This window comes from Petaurus breviceps, unplaced genomic scaffold, assembly GCF_028583685.1.
Source record: "Petaurus breviceps papuanus isolate PSGF00001 unplaced genomic scaffold, PetGlider_PUasm1.0 523, whole genome shotgun sequence".
NCBI classification, from domain to species: domain Eukaryota; kingdom Metazoa; phylum Chordata; class Mammalia; order Diprotodontia; family Petauridae; genus Petaurus; species Petaurus breviceps.
Genome location: NW_027186356.1, coordinates 157,999 through 179,133, shown reverse-complemented (window position 1 = coordinate 179,133; position 21,135 = coordinate 157,999). Strand labels below are relative to the sequence as shown.

At 44.7% G+C, this 21,135-nt stretch overlaps 2 protein-coding genes across 3 annotated transcripts in view; one reads left to right on the top strand and one right to left on the bottom strand.

Annotated features, from left to right (window-relative positions):
* The window catches only part of SGTA (small glutamine rich tetratricopeptide repeat co-chaperone alpha), a 110,154-nt gene that overhangs the window by 16,532 nt on the left and 72,487 nt on the right, over positions 1 to 21,135 (top strand). The window lies entirely within an intron of this gene.
* THOP1 (thimet oligopeptidase 1) overlaps positions 1 to 21,135 on the bottom strand; it is a 46,839-nt gene that overhangs the window by 18,660 nt on the left and 7,044 nt on the right. The window contains 6 exon segments of the mRNA XM_069101972.1: positions 2,238 to 2,439; positions 3,762 to 4,128; positions 4,784 to 4,919; positions 6,246 to 6,406; positions 10,392 to 10,494; positions 15,683 to 15,790. Of these exon segments, the coding sequence (XP_068958073.1) occupies positions 2,238 to 2,439; positions 3,762 to 4,128; positions 4,784 to 4,919; positions 6,246 to 6,406; positions 10,392 to 10,494; positions 15,683 to 15,790 (1,077 nt within the window).

The window sequence follows — 21,135 nt, the reverse complement described above, 5'->3', positions numbered from 1 at the left end:
TAGTATATAGATGTATATAATATATTTCTAAGCCATCTATATAATGTGGTAATTTGAGGGAGGCTGGGCCTGAGCCCAAGGCAGGGCTCTCCAGCTCCCTAGGCCAGGCTGCAATTGATTATTTCTTAACTGAGAAGCCTGACAGCTGCTCCTCAGTTTCTTGCTATCTAAATAAATATTCGTTGTTTGTTTATTTTTGCCTGGTAACATTTAAAATCCTAGTTTCACCTAGCTCCACACACTTATGGGAGGGGGGAACTGTCCCTAGTGCTGACTTTGGAACCTGGGGCTGAGGTTCTCTTAGAATTTCAGGAGGTCCATGCAGTGCAGGGGGCTGTGAGCCCCTGGATACTGCCTTCATCTTTATCTTGGCTCATAAGATATTTTACTAAATCCTAAATGTAGCTGAGCTATTGCTTCCTCCCCAGCCCATGTAATGACGTAGGAAGAAGGCAAGGAGCAGGGCTTGAAGTTGAACTCTAAATCACCTTCCTTGAAGTTCATTCATTCATTCAGAAAACATTGATTTAGTTCTGGGGGATATGGTAGAATTCAAGCTCAATAAGACATTGTCCCTGCCCTCAGGGAGCTTACAATTTGGTAGGGAGATGAAACACACTCAGAGTAACTATGATGGACAGTATTACAAATCTCTATTGGAAAGATATACACAAAACTGTCCTAGGAGGTCAAAGGGGGGAGGTCGTTAGCACCAGCCTTCCAGAGGAGGGGAGGTGGCATTTGGATTGGAGGAACAAAGAGTACATAATAGGGCACATATGAGATTGTGAGGGGCCTTGAATGCAAGGCAAAGGATTTGGAAATTTCCTTGGGAAGCAGTGAGGAGTCCTGCAGATTTTTTAGTGATCCTGTGATACTTCCCTGCCCCTGCCTGTGCCCTCCCAGCCGAAAGTGTCCTGCTCTGGGGAATGTGGTTTTCACTGAGTATCCACCACAGTTTCCCATCAGTCCAATGCCTGCCCTCCAACATTAGGGACACGTCTCCCATCCCTGGCTTGACGGTAGTCACACTGCTCTCTGCTGCTTGGGAGAAAGGGCCTTGAGAAGGGAGGGCAGACACCAACCTTGGTAAGGAAACCCGACTTGGAGCAGAGACTCCTCTCCTTCTCCATCTGACATCTGATTACTTTTTTACTTACCCTTTTCCTTTTGCAGCCTTACCTCACTGCCCCCCCTCCCCCAATGCTGCAGGCAAATGGTTCCTTCCCCTGTCTCCACTGCTGCCTCCAGCTCATGTCTGGTAGGCAGCCCAACTGGGAGGGCACAGGTGGAGGATCATGGGCCATTGCCATTGGGAAAGTGGCTGTTCTCACCACGGTGGGACCAAGGGCCACTGGCCACAATTGGGTGCACCTGTATTTCTGCTGGGCTATTGAAAGACCCATCCCAGGGTGAGATTGCCATGCCAGGAGCTGATTCTTCCAGAGAAAATCTGCCATGTGAGAGTCCCTAGCTCATCTGCCCTCTGGTGAGAATTGCCACTACCTTCTCCAGCCCCACAATTCCTATAACTTCTGCTATTGTCAACCCCAGCTCATTTCTTCCTTCAGGACAGGGGTTGGGGTTTCCCCAACAATATATCAAGCCTTCTGCCTGTATCCTCTGCCTGACTGACCTACTGGGACTGACCCTGGGCCCACATGAACCTCTGGTGTCCATCTACTCCTCTGATGTTAGCTCAGTCAGGAAAGCAGGGGAGTTGAACTATAAGAGCAGCATCTTCCCAAGGCCCTGAGGAGAGTGCCAACCTCTCCCTTCCTGTGGCAGCCTGCTGACAGCTACGTCTGTTGGAAGAGGGGGAGCAAGGGAGCTAAGCAGCAGAGCAATGAGGACTCTGGGGAGGCGGCTACCGGGAGGCTGGCCCTCTATCATGTCATCTGCACTGGGCTGTGCTGCAAGCGGCTTGATGTCTTTGTCACTTTGTCATTCACTAAAGGGCACAACAGCCCCATGACAGAGAGAACTCAAGACTCAGAATCTGAGCGACTGTCACAAGGTCACAGTCACTACATCCCTTACAATACTTCCAAGGCCTTCTCGGCTCTGCCTCATCAAACACTGGCAGTCAGTGGCTGCAGGGTCTAGAGAGCCAGTCCCTCTCCACTTGACCTCTGGCTTGAGGTCTGTCCCAGGCACACCCCCTTCACCCCGACTCTTGAGACTTGAGTCCTCTTGGTCACTGCCCCCCAGGCACTGCCGTGGGCTGCCACCCTCACCTGGGAACAAAGCTGGTGCATCACGTGGCCAAACTCGTGGAAGTACGTCTCCACCTCATCATGCTGCAGCAGGGACGGGGCGTCTGGTGTAGGTTTGGTGAAATTGGCCACCATGGCTGCTATGGAGATCTGCCTGCTGCCGTCCTTGAGGAGGCAGCCAGGCTGCAGGCCAAAGCAGGCTGCATGACCGTACTTCCCTTCCCTATAGACAAGGGATGGAAATGAGTCAAGGTCCAGGCTGTGGGATCGGGGGGGGGGGGACTCAAAGACCTGGTCAGCCCATGACTCAAAGAGAAACGACTTACTATAGTGAAGAGAATAGCTAACTAGGGGTCAGACAGACCTGCTTCTTGGCTCTAGTTCTTTCTCACTATGTGACCTTGGGCAAGTCAGTTCCCCTCTACTCTTCAGTTTCATCACCTGTAAACTGGACTAAAGAAAGTGCCTAACTCCCAGAACCAGAAATCCTATGGACAGAGTAGGGTGAAGAGCCAAATACAATAAGGGATAAATAGAAAGCCTTGTACAACTAGATGGCTCAATGGACAGACGGCTGGGCCTGAAATCAGGAAGACCTGAGTTCAAATGTGGCCTCTGACACTTATTAGCTCTGTGATCCTGGGACATTATGCTCCATGGGGTCAGAAAGAATCCAATGTGACTGAATAATAATAACACATACAGAGTGGGGAAGTAACTAAATAAGAAATCCAGGTTGGGAAAAAAAAAGACCCACAAGTCTTAGTGAACCACAAGCTTACTACCAGCCACCATGTGATCTGGCTGGCCTGGAGGCTCATGTGACCTCTTAAGCTGCCTTAAAAGGAACCTAGCACCAGAATGACCTCATGATGATAACTTCCCCCAGCCCTAGCATCCTTTCTGGGGCTAGACAAGATGGAGTCAAACCCTGTCATACAAAGAACTGTGGCTGGAACTGGGGACGCTTAGCAAGAAAGGAGATGCGTTAGGGGGAATATCCTCACTGCCATCAGTGGCTGGTGGCTGCCAGATGGAAAGGGATTCGTTGTTCTGCTTGGACAGAGGAGGCATAATCAGGAGTGATGAATGGAAGCTAGAAAGCAGCAAATCTGGGTTCACTGAGGGAAGACCTCCCCAATACCAGACCTGCCTCATTAGGGAAATGAGGGCCTTCCTGACGAGGGTGGAGCGTCACTCTTCAGGGACGTTGTAAAGGAGAATTTGGGCTTCGGTGGGAGCTGGACTGTGGGACCCCCAGGGTCCTTCTAATTCCACGATCTTGAGGATGTGCTCCAGGTCACCATGACAGAATCAGAACTGGGACCCCATGTGCTGTCTCCTGGGTCCTTCCCACAATACTCCTCTGCCTCCCTGAGGCTTAGTGGGCCAGCAGGGCTTCAGCACAAGACACATTTCCAACTCCCCCTGCCACCACACCCTCCCTGGAGCCCCAACAAGTGGAGGGATACGTCTCCCCAGGCATCCCAAGTCCAGTTGTCCTGAGGGTCTTTCAGGGAGCCTGAGATCCCCACTCATACTCACCGGGGGTACAGGTCCAGGTAGAATTTCCCTATCACTTTGCCTGAGTCAACATCTCTCACGGAATACAATTTCACATCCTCGTGCCACACCTTGGCATTCTCTTCCAACTCAAAGGTCAGTCCCAGGAGCTCTTGGTATATGCCCAAAAGGCCCTTGGTGACCACCTGCATAGGGAAGTACTCCTTCAGCAGGTTCTGGTCCACATTATAGCGGGTCTCCTCCACCTGGTTCATGTAGTAGCGCATGTCCCAGGCATTGATCTGGTTGTCGAAAGCCAGGGCCCGCTTCTCACATTCTTTTTTTTTTAGCTCCAAAATGATGGCTCGCTCTTCTTCCCCAAGAGGCTTCAGTTTCTGGGCCAGTTCATCTGGCAAGGAAGACAGCATTTAAGGGAGTGGGTATTAATGATGGTGGGGCTCACAGAGCACTCTCCTCACCACAGTCCCAGGGGGTGGCTTTGGGCAAGCATCATGGGGCACAGATGAGATGAAGGAGCCCAATGCGGCAAAGACTGGGGTGCGGGCCCTTGCTTCCTGGCTATGACCTAGGCACACTCTTCAGTCTCTCAAGGTCCTAGATAGCTCATATGCAAAATGAGACAGGTGGACGAGAAGACCTCTCTACGATCCTTTATAGCTCTAAGGTCTAGACTTGACTATGCCAACTTTTCAGCTAAAAAGCAGAAGCCTCCCGGGGCGAAACATCCCCAAGCTCATCCCTCTGGTAAGTGCTGGAGCTGGAACGCCACGGTGGATGGATCCCAGCTCCGTGCCCAGCACTTTTCCCAACACCCCAGACTTCTCAGAGCTTTTATATATGTTGTCTCATTCATGCATACAGTCTCAGTTTGACTGTAAGATAAGTGGGTTAAGTGTCAATGTCTCCATTTTCTAGACTGAGTAATCAGAGCGGAGAGACTATGTCACCTGCCCAGTTTCACCACCAGTGTACGGCAGACCCCGAGGGCAGAGCTCCTCGGAATGCTGGGAGCCCTGGCTGGGTGAGAGGGTGGAGGGCGTTACCTAGGAACGTGGCGACGTCCTGACTTGTTTTGGCCATGTTCATCTCTAGGACATAGTCGGCATGCGTGTTAAAGCCTAGCAGGCTGGACTTCTGAGCCCGGAGGTCCACTAGCTCCTGGAGGATCACACAGTTCTCCTAGGAGAAAACAGGGAGCATGTGGGGTGAAGTCATCCTGGGCTCACACTGGGGGACTGCTGATGGCCAGGCCTCCTGACCAGCAGCAGGGCCTGCTGGCGTCATATAAAGGAAGCCAAGACCTGAGAAGAGGAGGAAGGTCAGAGGCTACCGAGCCTTGAGAAAGGGAGGAGGAGACGAGAGCCTAGAGACCTTGTAGAACTAAATTAGCTGAGGATCCAAACACAGGCCTTTGTGCACAGCTCCTATTTTCTACTCTGTGCTGCTGTTGCTGTTCAGTCATTTTCAGTCACACCTGACTCTGTGACCCCATCAAGGGTTTTCTTGGCAGAGATACTGGACTAGTTTGCCATTTCCTTTTCTAGCTCATTTTACACATGAGGAAACTGAGGCAAACAGGGTTAAGTGACTTGCTCAGGGTCACACAGCTAGTAGGTGTCTGAGGCCGGATTTGAAGATGAGGCTTCCTGACTTTAGGTCCCGGACTCTATGCACTATGGCGCCACCTAGCTGCCGTTTTCTACTCTACCTCCTAGTCATTTGTGTATGTGCTTTATTCTGCTATGAGACCATAAGCTCCAAGATGGCAGGACCCCGACCTTAGCCAAGCCTTTTTTCCCTTCCTTATTACTAGAGATTAGGCTCTGGCTCCAGTATGTAGAATTTTAATAAACGTGGGTTAAATTACAAAAGAGAAATAGATTAGAGGAGCGGTAGCTTTTCAGACAGGGATGAGGGGTGGTCTGCTAAAATATCTTTTCCCTCATATTGTTTGAATGGGTCATTCTGTTTTACACGGCCTGAAATTCTAGCAGTTAAGAGATTCATTTGGGACAACAAATATCCTCTTCTAAAAATTCATGAGAGCTGAGAGAAACACAGTGTGTTTGGTGTGGCTTGGGGGAGATTAGTGTAAGGCTGGAAGGTAGAAGCAGGAGTTTGGACTTTATCTTGTAGCCAAGAGCTACTGAAGCTCTCAGTAGGGGAGTGATCTCATCACAGTGGGGCATCAGAAAGGCTAACCTAGTAACCAGTGCAGGATGCACTGAAGACCAAAGAAACCAGGGATGGCAGTTAGGAGGACAATGCTGCAAGGGCTGATGGAAATGAGGGGCTGAACTAGGGTGGCGGCTGTGAGAATGGAAAGGAGGGCTCAGAGAGAGACATGTCATGAAGGCAGAATTCTCTGCTGACTTGACTGGATGTGAAGATGCAAGAGAGTGAACAAAAGGTCTGAGTCTGCAGGCCCTCCTGAAGGGAGCTCTTCCACAAATAACCAGCAGTTAAATAAGATCTTGGACACAGGGAGAAGATGACTCTTCTTACCTCCTTGCATCTACAGTTGAAAGCCTCTTCAACCTTCCTCCGGGTCTCAGGAACATAACACTTCTTTAGGAGAGGAAAGTAATGAGGGTACTTGAGAGTGACTTTCAACTTATCATCCTTGGTCTTTTCCAAGGAGTTCAGAAAGTCCTCAGGAAGGCCGCCTGTGGAAACAAGGTCGGGAAGAGGTAGTTTATTTAAGAGCCAAAATTCTATCAAGCAGGCATATGGGGAAGGGCTCATTTTCTCTCTGCCTTAAGAAAGTTAAGCTTGAGTGATGGCATACTCTAGTGGGAGAAACAACAGGCTTTGGGATCTGCAATTTTCGCTCTGGCTCTGCCTCTGACTTGAGGGACTGAGGGCATTTCATTTCCCCAGTCAGCCTCAGCTCTGCCTCTGCAAAATGAAAGGGGTTTGAAGGTAATCATCTCAAGAACCCTCCTGCCCCTGACTTCTGAAGGTCTTCTCCTGCTCTGATACTCTGTGTTCCATGCCTGCCAGGAAGATAAGCATACATAGCTTGGGTTAACATTAACCTAAAATTCCTAGAAATGTGTCTACTTCAGTCCATTAGAAGAGTGAGTCTAGGGGCGGCCAGGTAGCACAGCAAGTAAGAGCACCGGCTCCAGTGTTGAGAAGACCTGGAGATCGAATCCCGGGCTCAGACACTTAGCACCCACCCAGAAACACCTGGCCGTGTAACCTTGAGCAAGTTACTTAACCCCAATTGCTTAGGGGCGGCCAGGTGGCTCAGCGAGTAAGAGCACCGGCTCCAGTGTTGGGACGACCTGGAGATCGAATCCCGGGCTCAGACACTCAGCACCACACCCAGAAATAACTGGCCGTGTAACCTTGAGCAAGTTACTTAACCCCGATTGCTTAAAAAAAAAAAAAAAAAAAGAAAAGAAGAGTGAGTCTACTGCCCATTGCTGCCTCCACCAGAGTCTCCTAGTTGTGACCACTGAGTTAAGATTCTGTTCAACAGGGATAATAATTACTACCGTGGCAGGAATGAGGCTCTAATGAGAAAATGAAGAGGAGAGCCCATAGCCCTACCATGCTAAGCTGAAGATGAGGAAGGAGTCCAAAAAGCAAATGCAAATGGGTAATGAATGAGAGGATCCAGAAGAATCATAGAATCACAGAGATGAAAAATGGAGTCGGAAGAAAGAACCAAGATAACATGAAAAGGAGGGAACTTTTTTCCCTTTTTTGGCTAAAAGAGAAATCTTGGGTCACTATGTCCCAGGCTTCCCTGATATAAAAGAACCTTAAAGGTCAAACCCACTCCCAAGCGCCAACAGAGCACCAAAGCAAGAACACCTGACCAAGAGCCGGAAGACCAAGCACCTCCCTCCAGCTGCCCCCACCATGGCTGTCAAGCTCTGAAGCCTGTGATTCCAGGGGCCTTCCCCTCTCATGCCTTACCCATCTGGACACTGAGGAAGTGGGGTTTTTATTGTCCTTCCAACTGCATTCTAGGCCAGCCTAGTGATCCTGGCAACTATGTCCTTTCCCTCTTCAGAGCCAGGGCTTACTTTCAAGACTTCCTCCTGAACTCAGAGACAAATGCCCAGCAGTCAGATAAATAAATGGTTACAGATGAAGACCCATACATACAACTGTGGTGCTGCCCAAGCTCTGGTGTTGTTCTCTGGGATGTCCTGGAATATGTTCTCTGGCCTGCCTAGACATCTGGCTTTAACTGACTCCTTAGGGTATGAGCTCATAGAATCCTCGAATAAAACAGAATGCTAAATAAGAAAGGAACTGAAAGACCATACAATTAACTCATTTTACTGACATGCATAAAATCTCTGGAGAATGGGGTGGTACAGGCCAAAGAAGGATTAAGATAAATGCATCGTCATACAATATCTCCTCTCTACTAACCTTTCTGTGAAATGCCCATCACCCTTCTAGTCACCCGGATTCAGAGCCTTGGTGTCATTCTCACATCCTCACTTCTGCTAATCCCCCATCTCCAAACTCGTGCCAAAGCTTCCTGATACTACCCCACCCTTGTCACTCATGTCCTCCTTAAAACTCTCATCACCTCTCACCTGAACTCCTAATTGGGCCACCCTGACTCCAACCTCTCCCCTTCCCACACATCCATAAGCCACACAGCTGCTGAAATTTTATGACTAAATATAAGATGCTACTCCCTTGCTCAAGAAGATCCGAGAGCTCCCTGTTGCCTTTGGAATCAAATACAGACTCCTATGTTGGGCATTGAAAGCCCTTCACAAGTCTTTCCAGCTTTATGCCACATTATTCCCCTTCAAGTATTCCCTGGCCTAATCAATGTGATTCACTTGCTTATCTCACACTCAACATTCCATCTACCTTCTTACAGTACCTTTGTCCCCTAGGTCAGGAACACACTTAAATCCAATCCTTAGGATCCCAGGCCTTCTCCAAAGCTCACCTCAGGGGTCACAGGAGCCCCTTGGGGACTTCTTCAGCAACAAATAACACAATCACTTTGTACTTAATATCTACCCATAAGTGCATAGATCATCTTTCAGATATCTGTTAGAATATAAAAGTCTTGAGGGCAAGAACTGGGTTTTTTTTTTTGGTCTTTGTATCCTCAGGACCAGGCACCAAGCCAGTTTCTGAGGATATAGAGACTGTTCTCAAAAGAACCAAAAATTATTAACAACCACACAAAAGAATGTTCCAAATCATTAATAAGAAAACTGCAAATCAATAAATTGACAAAAATGACAAAAGGTGGGAAATCTATGTTGAAGGGCTTGTGTGAAGATAGTGCACTAATGCATGGTGGGGGGGTGGAGCTGTGAATTAGCACAACCATTTTGGAATGTTACTGTGCTGTAAGAAATGATGTGTGTGATGCACAAAGAAGTATGGAGAAAGCCATATGAACTGATGCAGAGGCAAGAAAATAATATTCAAAGTAACAACAATGGAAATGGAAAAAATAGTTACATTCAAACAAATCAGAAGTGAATGCAGCAAAATTATAAAGATCAAGCAGAACTTGAATGAAGAGACCTGAGAAGACCTTCCCTCCCCAACCCTCTGCAAAGATGGGGAGTCTACTAGTGCTGCACATGGCACATATTTCCAGACTTTTTCAACTGTATTGATTGACTGTGCTGATTTTTTCCTTTTTCTTTTCTTTTAAATTTTAAAAAGTATTATTTGTAGACAAGCAGGATGCTTTCAGAAAAACCTGGGAAGACTTACATGAACTGATACAAAGTAAAATGAGCAGAACCAGGAGAACACTGTCCACAGTAAAAGTAGTACCGTATGAGGATCAACTGTGAATGACTCCAACATTCTCAGTAATACAATGATCCAAGACAATTCTGAAGGACTTAGAATGGCTAAGTAAATTGTGATACGTTAATGTAATGGAATATTCCTGAGCTATCAGAAACAATACTATGAATACAGAGAAGTATGGAAAGACCTACCATGAACTGATGTAGAATGAAGCAAAGCCAAGAGAACAAAAGACATAATGTAAATGGAAAGAACGATCCCCCTAAACCAAAAGAAAAAAACCCATTGCAAAATAGCAAAAAACAATCATGGTCTCACAGGAGAGACACAAGAAGACACCCGCCCTAATGCTCTGCAGAGTGTAGGGCTCCTGGAGCCTGGATGCTGAACATGCTGTCAGATTGGGGGGGGGGGGGGGGGGGGGGGGGGGGGGGCGCGGTTTGGATGTGCTGAACAGTTCTGTTGATTGCTTTTCCCTTCTCTTTAAAAAAAAATTCTGATATGGGATGGCTCTCTAGGAGGGGGAAGGAGAAAGGAAACAGAAGAAATTTAGGCAATATAAAAACAAAATTATTTTAAAAATAACTCAAAGCCTCCTTCTCCATGAGCTCATAGTCTAGTGACATAATCTGTAATTCAAATGATTGAATGATGTAAGCACTAAGTTTAAGTCTCACACATGAAAGGACCCAGCTGTCCCCAGTGGGTCTCACACAAACCTTGGCCTGTGCCCCAAACAGAAGAAAGCAGAAGTTGGTGTCCTTCTACTCATCTAAAACGCCTAGGTCTGTTAGGAGCTCTGAGGCAGCTAATGCCAATACTGTGCCCTCCCTCCCTCTCTCCTCTTCCCCCGCCCCTGCAAATACTGCCAGAGGACCCCTTCTTTACCCAGCTCCTCTCGGGTGAACGGCAAGAAGGTGGTGTCCTCATTCAGGTTCTTGTTGAAGTCGATACAAAGGAGACTTAGCTTCTTTTTAATGCTTTTTATTTTCTAAAGGGAAAAGAAAGAAAGGACATGAGGGGTCAGGAAGAAGGGAGCCACAGGGAAGAAGGAGCCGTGTAGGCTCTAAGTTTTGAGGCAGCTACCCTGGGTGGCCAGATTGGTTGCATCTGCCAGCCTTGTTGCAAGAGCAAGGCCAAAGGAAAAAGAAGAGTGAGTGAGTGTGTGTGATGTACATGAAGTAAACACTAAAATAAGGTCACTTAATAACTGCATGCTTATTCCAAAAAGATTTCTACAGTTACTTTAGGAATTTCTCTTTAGGGATGAACGGCTTTCAGTCTATGGCCTGTCCTAAATCTATCTATGAGTAGAAAATCATCATCCTTAGAGGACAGATTTCATTTTTGCACAGGGTCAGGAAGTCACACCTAATGACTAAGCCAATGGGGCTGGAGCTGCCAAGCTAAGGATATGATTTCTTGTATTAAAAATCCACATGTGAGTAAAAAGCAACAAGGCTGATTTCCCTTTGTTTTGTGTCTTTCAGGAAGTGGCTCTGAAGGCAGCTTTGCCTGAAACGTGTAGAGCAAAAGGGGGAAGGATGTTTGATGGGGTGGTGCTGCTGCTGCTTGCAAGACAAGAACAAGCATTTATTAAGCCTACTTGGTGTTCCTCCCCCACAGATCCCCTCCTCCCCAAACACTTGCAATGGATGTCCCCAGGTCTAGAATGTTCTTCCTCTTCACCTTGACCTTTCAGAATCCCTGGCTTCCTTGAAAACTCAGCTTTAAGGCTACTTTCAGCAGGCGGCCCAGGCCAGTCCCTTGTCTCTAAAACTACCTGCCGTGTCTTCAAATCCCCTGTGCACATGTTGCTGCCTCCATTCAAATTTAGGGGCCTGTTTGTGCCTTTTTGTATCCTCAGCACTAAGCACAAAGCTGGGCCCTTAATAACTGGATGCACTTGGCACCAGGTTAGGCAAACATGAGACAGTCTGCACTTACCCTCAAGAAGCTTAGTCTTTGAGGGAAATACTATCGAGCAGGCAGATACAAAGCATACATAAAGTAGATATAAAGGAATTTTGTGCAGGTACTAGAAGCTAGAGGTGAAGGGGGGAGTATTTATCAGGGCTGTCAGACCAGGAAACGTCTCATGCAGGAAATAGCCCTTGACCTGACCATTGGGATTCTAAGAGGGGGGGGGCTGAGGAAAAAGAGCACCTCCAGATACGGGAGGCAGCTTGTGTAGGGTTAAAGTTGGACACGAGGGAAAGCCGTCGGGCTGGACCACACAGTGCGTGGGAATCATGTGACTGAAAGTGGTGCTTCCATCACTGCTGCCCATCAAAGGCAATGGCTTAGAAAAGAAATGGCAGATCTGGAAAATCAACAGCCGGCTAAGAAGATGGGATCTGAGAGCAGGACTGGGATTGTGGAGCCACAATTAAAAACAGAAGAACAGAATATAAGCATGGAAGGCTCCTAGCCAGGAATGGAGCGCATCTAACAAGGGCTATTAGGAAATAATTTTCCTGGTGACTCACAAAGCTAACTAAAAAGGCATTAAACCTGTTATAAAATTTTCAGAAAAGATGTAGAAGAAAACACTCCATCCCCTCCTATGCAGAAGTGGGGACTAGGGAGTCCAGAGATGTGGAAGACTGCACTTGTCAGATTTTTTTTTTATATATTGGTTGGTTTTGCTTATTTGTTTTTCTCTTCTGTTTTTTTTCCTTTTTTTTTTTTAACTGATATAGGGATCGCTTTCTGGGAAGGACTGGGACACAGTGCAATCTAGGAGAAGTTATCAACAAAAATATAATTCTAAAAAGGAAGCCTTGGTATGTCCCCTAAGCTAGATACCCCAGGCAGTAACTACAGTTTAGGAAGAAGAGTAGAAATTCATAGACATGAAATGCAAAAAAGGAGCCACTAATAAAACTCACATTTATTCACAAATGTATAAAGGTACAAATAACTAGCAAGGTCCTCCACAAGAGGCCAAATTTCACCTCATAAAACATGACTTAAATTTTACAGGATGACACTCATCACAAGAATATGGCTCTGGAAAGGCATACTATATACAGATCATGGAAAGAAACAAAGGCTGGGCCAACTCTGTCATATACTCGACAATTTGGAGGAGCAGATAACAAAGGGTTTTCAAGAATGAAACTCTGAAAGTAGAAAGAGAAAATTCAATAAATAATTATTTATCAGGAATCTACTATGTAGGAGGCACTGCTCAATTCTCAATTCCAGTGAGAAGGAAAAGTAGCAGTTTGTCTACAGAGGTTTATGTGGATGAGCTGGGAACTTAATGACCAAATAAGATTTTAAAGACAGGTATAGAAAATGAAAAGTAACAGAAGATGATCAAGTAAGTACTTTTTAAGTGCATTCATGCTGACCATACACTACAGTTAGGAATACAAATCCCAGAACAGAGCCAGGAAGGCTAAACTGGAGACAGAGCAGGAGCTGCTCAAGAAATCTAAGGGTTAAAAAAGGGCTTTTTAAAGCTATATTGGAGAAAAGAGAAAGGTCCAAGGAGGGATACAATCGATGCTTGGGGTCGATGAGGTTACAGTGACAATGGAGAAAAGACAGGACTTAATCTAGTTTTATGTTGCTTCTTTTGGCTCCTGAGGAGAAATACCTTTGTACTACAAAGGCCAGAACAAAAAATGGCTAATAGGGAACAGACACTGAAGATAGGAATAAGGAAGAAAGAACAGCTCCATGCTGCCGTTGATGAGTTCAAGTTACTACCCTGTGATGAACTATACCTGTGGTAGGGGCCCAAAAGAGTTGGGGGATTCTATGATAGCCAAGCCCCTGTTGGTGAGCTCTGAAAGATGGAAAAGGGGAAGCATGACAAGGTATGAGAAGAGCAAATGTCCCAATCCTTTAAAAAAAATAAAAAAGGATTCTGCAAACCACAAATTGATAAGTTTGACTTCAATTACTGAGGCCTCAGAGAACTTGGCATTGTGTTTTCATGCATTTTCATCAATGATGGGGCTAAAGGCACACCAGGCACATTAAATCCGCAAATGATGCAAAGCTGGGAAAGCCGGGTTACCCTATTGTATGGCAGGGTCAGAATCCTGAGTGGTCTGGGCAGTTACAATATTTTGTCAAATCTAATAAGATGAAATGCTGGAATGAGGAAAGGACCTAAGCTTGTGATTTCTGTGCTAGGAGGAACTCCTGTGTGTGGAAATCCCTTCTGCCAAGGCAGGACAGCACTTTCTCTGCAACCTGGAGCAATGAGAGGTTAAGTGACTTGCCCAAGGAGACAAGAGTCAGTATGTATCAGATGAAGGACTCAAATCCAGGTCTTTCTGGCTTTGCGGGTGGCTCTCTAGCAACTACACTAATCTCTCTATAAAACCACAACATTTAATAGGCATACGTATATAATCTTACACTTGATTAAATAAACTAACACCACAAGTAAGAGATATCTAGCCAACAAGCCTAGACAGACAGTTTATCTGAAAAAGATCAGAGTGTTATAGTGGCCCACAAGCTCAATATGAGTCAAGGGTGTGCTCCAGTAGTCAAAGAGAGCTAATGAAGTCACTGGAAATAGAAGAGAAGCAAACTGTCTAAAACTGGGGAGTCAACAGTGCCAGCATATTCTACTTAGACTGGATCTCCTCTGGAGGACTGTGTTCAGTTCTGGACACTACATTTAGGAAAGACATTGACAACCTACAGAAATTCTTAAGAAAAGCAAGCAGGGTGGTGAAGGCCTATAAAATCTTGCCCCATGAGGATTAAGAGAAGGAACCAGGGAAATTTCACTTGGAAAAAAGAAAACTTTGGGGCAGCTAAGTAGCTCAGTGAATAGAGAACCAGGCCTGGAGTCAGGAGGACCTGAGTTCAAATCTGGCCTCAAACAACTGACTTACTAGCTTTATGGCCACAGTCAAGTCACTTAAAAAAAAAAGACTTCAGGACACAATAGCCGAGGGGCTGCCTTGATTAAGAAAGATTCTCTTCAAGAGGAGAATCAGATACAAGGGGTAGAATTAACAGAAAAGGGATTTAGATGATTTCAGGGTAAACTTTCTAACAATTCATTATTAACATGAGATGGGTTTTCTAGAAATACAGAAAATATTTATAGCAGCATATTTTAGGATCCAAGAGAAATGAAAACAAAGCAGGTGCCACCAAAGGGGGCATGGCTACATAAATGGTGGTATGTAAATATAAAAGAATATTGTTACTTCTGAGAGACTTGAGAAGATGTGAACAAACCTATGCAGATAAAGTAAGCGTAGCAATGTAAAAGCAGACAACACTAAAGGGAACTCAAGTCAATGCCAACGGCCATGCTTAACTCCAGAGGGCTGATGATCAGATACACTCTTCCCTTCTTGGCAGAGATGGAAGACAGACTGACAAGTAATGCACCAGATGCTGTTAGACATGGTCAATGTGTCCATTTGTTTTACTTAATTGTTAAAACAGGATTCTGTGAGGTTTACTGGGAAGTGACGGTGATGTTTAAAAAAAAAAACAACCATTTCCACCCAAAATACCAAAAACAAAGGGTTCTCCCTCCCTATAAGTCTTTAAGCAAAGGTTGGATGATCACTTGTTGGGTATGTTGTGGAGGGGGTAGGGTATAGGTCTTACTTAATGGCCATTGAGCTACCTTCCATCTCAAAGATTTTATTCTGACATTCCATGGCAACCCTTCAAGGGAAATAAATATTTTTAAGGAAAATGCTAATGTGGATGAGTATATTACTATTTTTTTTAGTCAGTTTCCTTACTCTGGTATGTTTCTTAGGAATGGAAAAAGGGTAGACTGCTACTTTCCCAGCTATCTCTCAGACAAAACAGGATGACTACCTCTGCTTTAACAGTGCATGAAAAGCTAGAAGAGACCTTTGAGACCGTATGAGGTCCAGAATGTCCAAGATCACAAAGGGAATTATTGGTAGAGAGGAGATAAGATTTCCCATGAGAAGGGTCTCTTGAGACAGCAGGATGGTTTCCACCAAGGCATCCTGTCACAAAACACTAGTGCAGGAGACTGCACAGGGCTGCCAATTTCCATGCACAGTAAAGAAGAGGGGGAGTAAGCACATAACACTCAGCCCCCATGGATTCTTCACTAGGGAACCCCAAAGAGCTGCTGCCAATAATGGGGCTTAATTTCAATTCAACCACAGCTTGAACCCACATGAACACACAGTGAGAATTCTTACTTCCTGAGTTTCTTCTGGGAGGTGCAGACCATTCCGTTTTCCCAGCTTAACTAACCGATCCAGGTATCTCTTGGCTTCCGGCCTCAGTGAGTCTGCTGAAACTTTCTCCTAGGAAAATGAGAAAATCAAACTGCTTTAAAGATAACTTCAAAGAACATGATTTCAGAATTATAGACTGTTAGAATTGGGAGGGACCTTGGAATCTGCTGAGTCTAACGACACCCTTTCACTTTACAGGTGAGGAAAATAAGCCTCAGAGGGGGAAATGACTTCACAAAACCCTCAAATTGGAAGAGACCTCAAGAATCATCTAGTGAAACCAATACTAGGGGCAGCCAGGTGGTGTAGTGAATAGAGCACTAGTCCTGCAGTCAGGAGGACCTGAGTGCAAATCCGGCCTGAGACACTTAACACTTACTAGCTGTGTGACTTTGGGCAAGTCACTTAACCCCAATTGCCCTGCCTTCTCCCCTCCAAGAAGCAAAAAAAAGAAAAAGAAAAAAGAAACCAATACCTGAAGTATGAACCATTCTACAACATCCCAGTGAGCTCAAAACACCTCTGCCTGAATACCTTCAGTGTCTCCTCAGGGCTGCTCATTCCATTTGGCATCAGCTATGATGATGCCAGTTTCCCCTTACACTTGGCTGAAATCTGCTTCTCAGTTACTTCTATCCTACAAGACCCTAAACCCTGAGGATAAGACAGCCCTTCATATGTCAGAAGACAGCAGTCCTGGCTCCCCCCAGTTTCTCTTCTCTAGATTAAATATCCTTAGTTCTTTCATTTAATCCTAGGACAGTGGTTTCCACTGTTCTCACTCCTCCGGTTGCTCTCTCGGGGTTGTTCCTCACCAGCTATCTAATTCAACCCACAGACAAAAGGAAGTCTCAAGACCATACTCAACAAATGTCTGCCTAGCCCTGCTCGATGATCTCTAAGTAAAGGGAGCTGACCATCTCTTCAAGCAGCCCATTCCATTTTTGGACAGCTCTAATCATTAGGAAAATTTCCCCAAAATCAAGTCTAAATTTGGCTCTTTTCAACTTCTCTCCATTTTCATTCATTCTGCTCCCTAGGGCCAAGAGAACAAAACTAACTCCTCCCCCCACGCAACAGTCCTTCAAATATCAGAGGTCAGTTAACATGTTTCCTCAGAGTCTTCTTTTATCCAAGATAAACATGTACAGTTCATTCCAAGTGGCATGAACTTAAGGTCCTTTCTCATCTTGCTTGTCATTCTCAGGACACTTTCCATCTGATCAATGTCTCTCTTAAACCATGGTGCCCAAAACTGAACACAGTATTTCTGATGAGGTCTGACAAAAGCTGAATACGAGTCTTTCACTGCTGTATCTATTTTAAAGGAACTCTCTTAATGAAGCCCAAGAAGGAATTAAGTTTTCTGGCTCCCACATGGCACTGCTGTCTCTTGAACTTTTGGTCCACTAAAACTTCCAGATCTCTTTCAGAACTGCTTAGCCATGCCTTTCCCACTTTATACTTGTGAAACGGATTTTCTGTACCTAAGTGCAAGACTTAACATTTATCCCTGTTGAATTTCATCCTAGTAGATCCAGCTGAATGCACTAGCCTGTCAAGATCCTCTGGGATCCTGATTTTGTAATCTGCTTTGTTAGTTATTTCTCTCACCTTTGTATTGCCCGAAATTGCAATCTAGAAAAAAGGCATCTAGACTTTTATCCAAGTCATCGATAAAAATGTTAGACAGCCCAGGGCCAAGCACAGATTGGGGCACTCCAATGGAGATCTCTCACCCTCCTAACAATCACTCTTTCAGTCTAGCCATCCAAAGAGTTCTAAATCCATCTAATTATATCATTGTTTAACCCATCTCTCTCCATCTTCATCACATAGGATGTGATGCTTTTATTAAAAACTTTGCTGAAACCTAAGTAAACTATTTCTACAGCAGTCTTTTCATCTACTTAGTAATTCTATCAATCAAAAAAGGAAATGAGGTTAGTCTGGAACAGACCTCGAGGCCACATGTGCCCTCCAGGTCCTCAAGTGAGGCCCTTTGACTGAATCTAAACTTCACAGAATGAATCCTTTTATTAGGGGGATTCCTTACCCCATCCCAGACTCTTGGATAACCTATTCTTGATGAAGCCATGCTGCCTCTCTTGATTGCTATATGTTTGCCAATCATCTTTTCAATCATCTGTCTAGAATCTTCCCAAGAACCAAAGTCAAGTTCAGAGCCTATAATATGTAGACTCTGCTCTCTTTTTTCTATGAAAATAGAGAATACAACTGCCCTTCTCCAATCTTGTGGTGTTTTATTCCATGATGATCTCTCTTTTCCTCCTTTTGAGATTGGGTTTCCTTATCTTGTCCAACCTGGAACTGCAGCAGCCATTCAGGGGCAGGCTGAATGCCACTGTTGCTTAGCATAGAAGTTTGTATCTGTTGTTTCCAAAGTGGGCTTGCTCACCCTTCCTGAGACAGCCTGGTGACCCCCTGCTCCTGAGAGTTTATCATACTGGTGCCAGACTTAGCAAAGACTTGTCAGCTTCCGACTTACAGCAACTGAGAACTTCCAAGCTTAAGTGATCCACCAGCCTCAGTCTCCCTTACAGTAGCAGGAATTATAGGCATGTGTCAAACGCTCCCAGTTTCCTGTGATATTTTCAAGCATCACTGAGAGCTCAGTTATCACATCTTCCAGTTCTTTCAGGATCCAAAGACACAGTTCATTTGAGTCAGGTGACTTGGATTCATCAAGGACAGCCAGGTTCTCTCTTACTATTATTTAACTTGGGTATCAACTCCCTGCTAATTGTCAGCTACCATCACCCCATCTAATGAGAGCAAAGGCTTCCTCTCTCCTTTGAGCCTCCTCTGTCTTCCGATACAGCAAAACCAATTCAAACCTTTTTGTTTTCCTTAGGTTCCTCTGTCAGTCTCAACTTAATCTGAGCTTTATCATTCTTCAAATATCTATGGGATTCTACCACACATATTCACATCCTGTTACTTGGCTCTGATTTCATCTTCCATATGCTTAACGGGTGAGTTCCCTTGTGTGTACTCACTGATCTTCTCTGACAAATCCCATTTGTCCTCCTCATTGCAATTATTTCCCTCTACAGTTTCAGAATTTCATTCTTGTGCATCTCCTATCCCCTGAGGCTGGCTTTCCCTTAAGCATCTTAGTCCATGTGATCTTTCTGATCTTTTGCCCAAATTCTTTGAAATCTGCTCTCCTGAAATCTAGGATACATGTCAGACTATACCCAGTTTTCTTCTATTCTCTCACAAACTCTAGGTCACGTAGGAACCAGAAGGGTTCCATCATTCCCCCACCCAAAACCAGCTCCTCATTAGCAATAATCAGACCCAGAACTCCCCCTTTTAGTTCATCTACCCTTTAAAGGATGAAATTATGACTATAGCAGGTCAAACGGTAATTACCCTGCTTTTGGTGGAGACCTCTAACAGGTGTCTTGATAATTGATGTCCTGCTATATCATACCTCTGTGCCAGACTTCTTATCTGTTTCTCAAACTCCTCATCTATTTCCTCCTTCTGTCCAGGTGATCTGTAGTATACTCCAAATAACACAGTCACTTCTATTACTGCCTTCTTAGACCTTTACCCAAATATTTTCTATGATGTTTTGCCCCACTGGTTCCTAGAATATACCTTTTTAATAAAGTATGCCCACCCAGAGTTTCAATCTAGCCACAACCGAATCCCACCAATTCTCAGTGATAACTAGGAGGTTAAATTTGCCCCCTTGTAGCAACATAACCCAGCCTAGTTCCTCGTTGAGTATCTGTGCATTGACAATTGAGGTGCCAGCTCTACTAGTGGTCCTCTTCCTGGCTTGTTTCTTGTGCACTTGTGAGTGTATCAAATGCTATTTCTTCAACCTTCTTTGTGGGTTCTCTCTGCAGTATCTAACTTGAGGGATACACATAGGCAGTCTTCCTCCCCTATCCTTTATAGTTTAAAGCTTTTTTGATTAGGTTTGAAACAAATCTAACAAATACATTATTTTCTTAAAATAAAATTTTATTGATCTTCTGTTTTTACATTGCCTATTTTTTCTTCTATATCCCTCTCTTTCAACACCTCCCAGAAAGACAGCCATTCTTTAAAATAAAAACAAATAATTTTTTTCCCTTTTTTTTTTGAGGGGACAGGGCAGTTGGGGTTAAGTGACTTGCCTAAGGTCACAACAGCTAGTAAGTGTTAAGTTTCTGAGACCGCATTTGAACTCAGGTCCTCCTGACTCCAGGGCAGGTGCTCTATTTACTGCACCACTCTATTCACTAGCTGCCCCCAAATAATTTTTTAAAAAGAAAAAACCAACAGAACTAGTGAATACATCCCCCCAAAATCTGAAAATATATGTAATGTTCTATACCCATAAGCAGAAAGAATGGGTGTGGGGCGGGGGTGAGTGGAGGTGTATGTCTCTTTAATATGATCACCAGAAGTGAGTGCTATGCATTTTTTAAGTCCTGAGAGGGCCGGTTACATTAATTTCCAACTGTTCAGTGTTTGTTCTAGTTAAATTGCTGTAGCCACCGTATATAGTTTTCTTGGTTCTGCTTTCTTCACTCAGCATCACTTCACACAAGTCTTTCCATACTACTCTGCATTCATCATGGTTATTTTTACAGCTAAGTAATATTCCAATATATTCACATTTGCTTAGCCATTCCCAAGCTGATAGGCACTGACTTTCTTTCTAGTTATTCACTACCACAGAAGGTGCTACTATAAATATTTGGGTGGCTATGGAGACTTAGCAATGATATCCTTGGGAAAAAGGCCTAGCAATGGAATTTCTAGGTGAAAGGAGATTTACATTCTAACCACTTCTTTATTTCCATAATTCCAAATTACTTTCCAGGACAGTTGTACTAATCCACGGCTCCACTAGCAACTGGCCATGTCCATCTTTTGTTATCTTTGCCAGTTTCTGGGTTTGAGATAACAATGTAGGGTGGTTTTGATTTGTATTTCCCTTGTTAGTCATTTGGAGTATCTGCTCATATGACTAGTAATAGTTTGCAATTCTTCTTTTGAAAATATAAAATATACAAAATATATCCTCACCAACCTTCCTTAAGCATATTCTGTATCTATCCAGTGGTCTGTTAACCAGGTATTTTAATCGAGGATCCAGAAAGCCAAACCCCATTCTTAGGTTCTACCTCTTAACAAGCTATTCACTTTCCAAATTAACGTTCTCTTCGGTGTCCCCTGTGTTCAATAGACAAAACACAGCTTGCATCCTTATGCTCTTCAGTTTCTTGTACAAGTATTTTGCAGTCATTGGCGATCTATCTAGATTTCTTCTGGAAATCATTTGTGACCATGTGAATCACCAGAAGTGAGGGCGATCCACTTGAAGTCCTGAGAGGTCCTGCTGTGTTCTCAATGCATGCCGCAGGAATACAATTAGATCTCCCTTG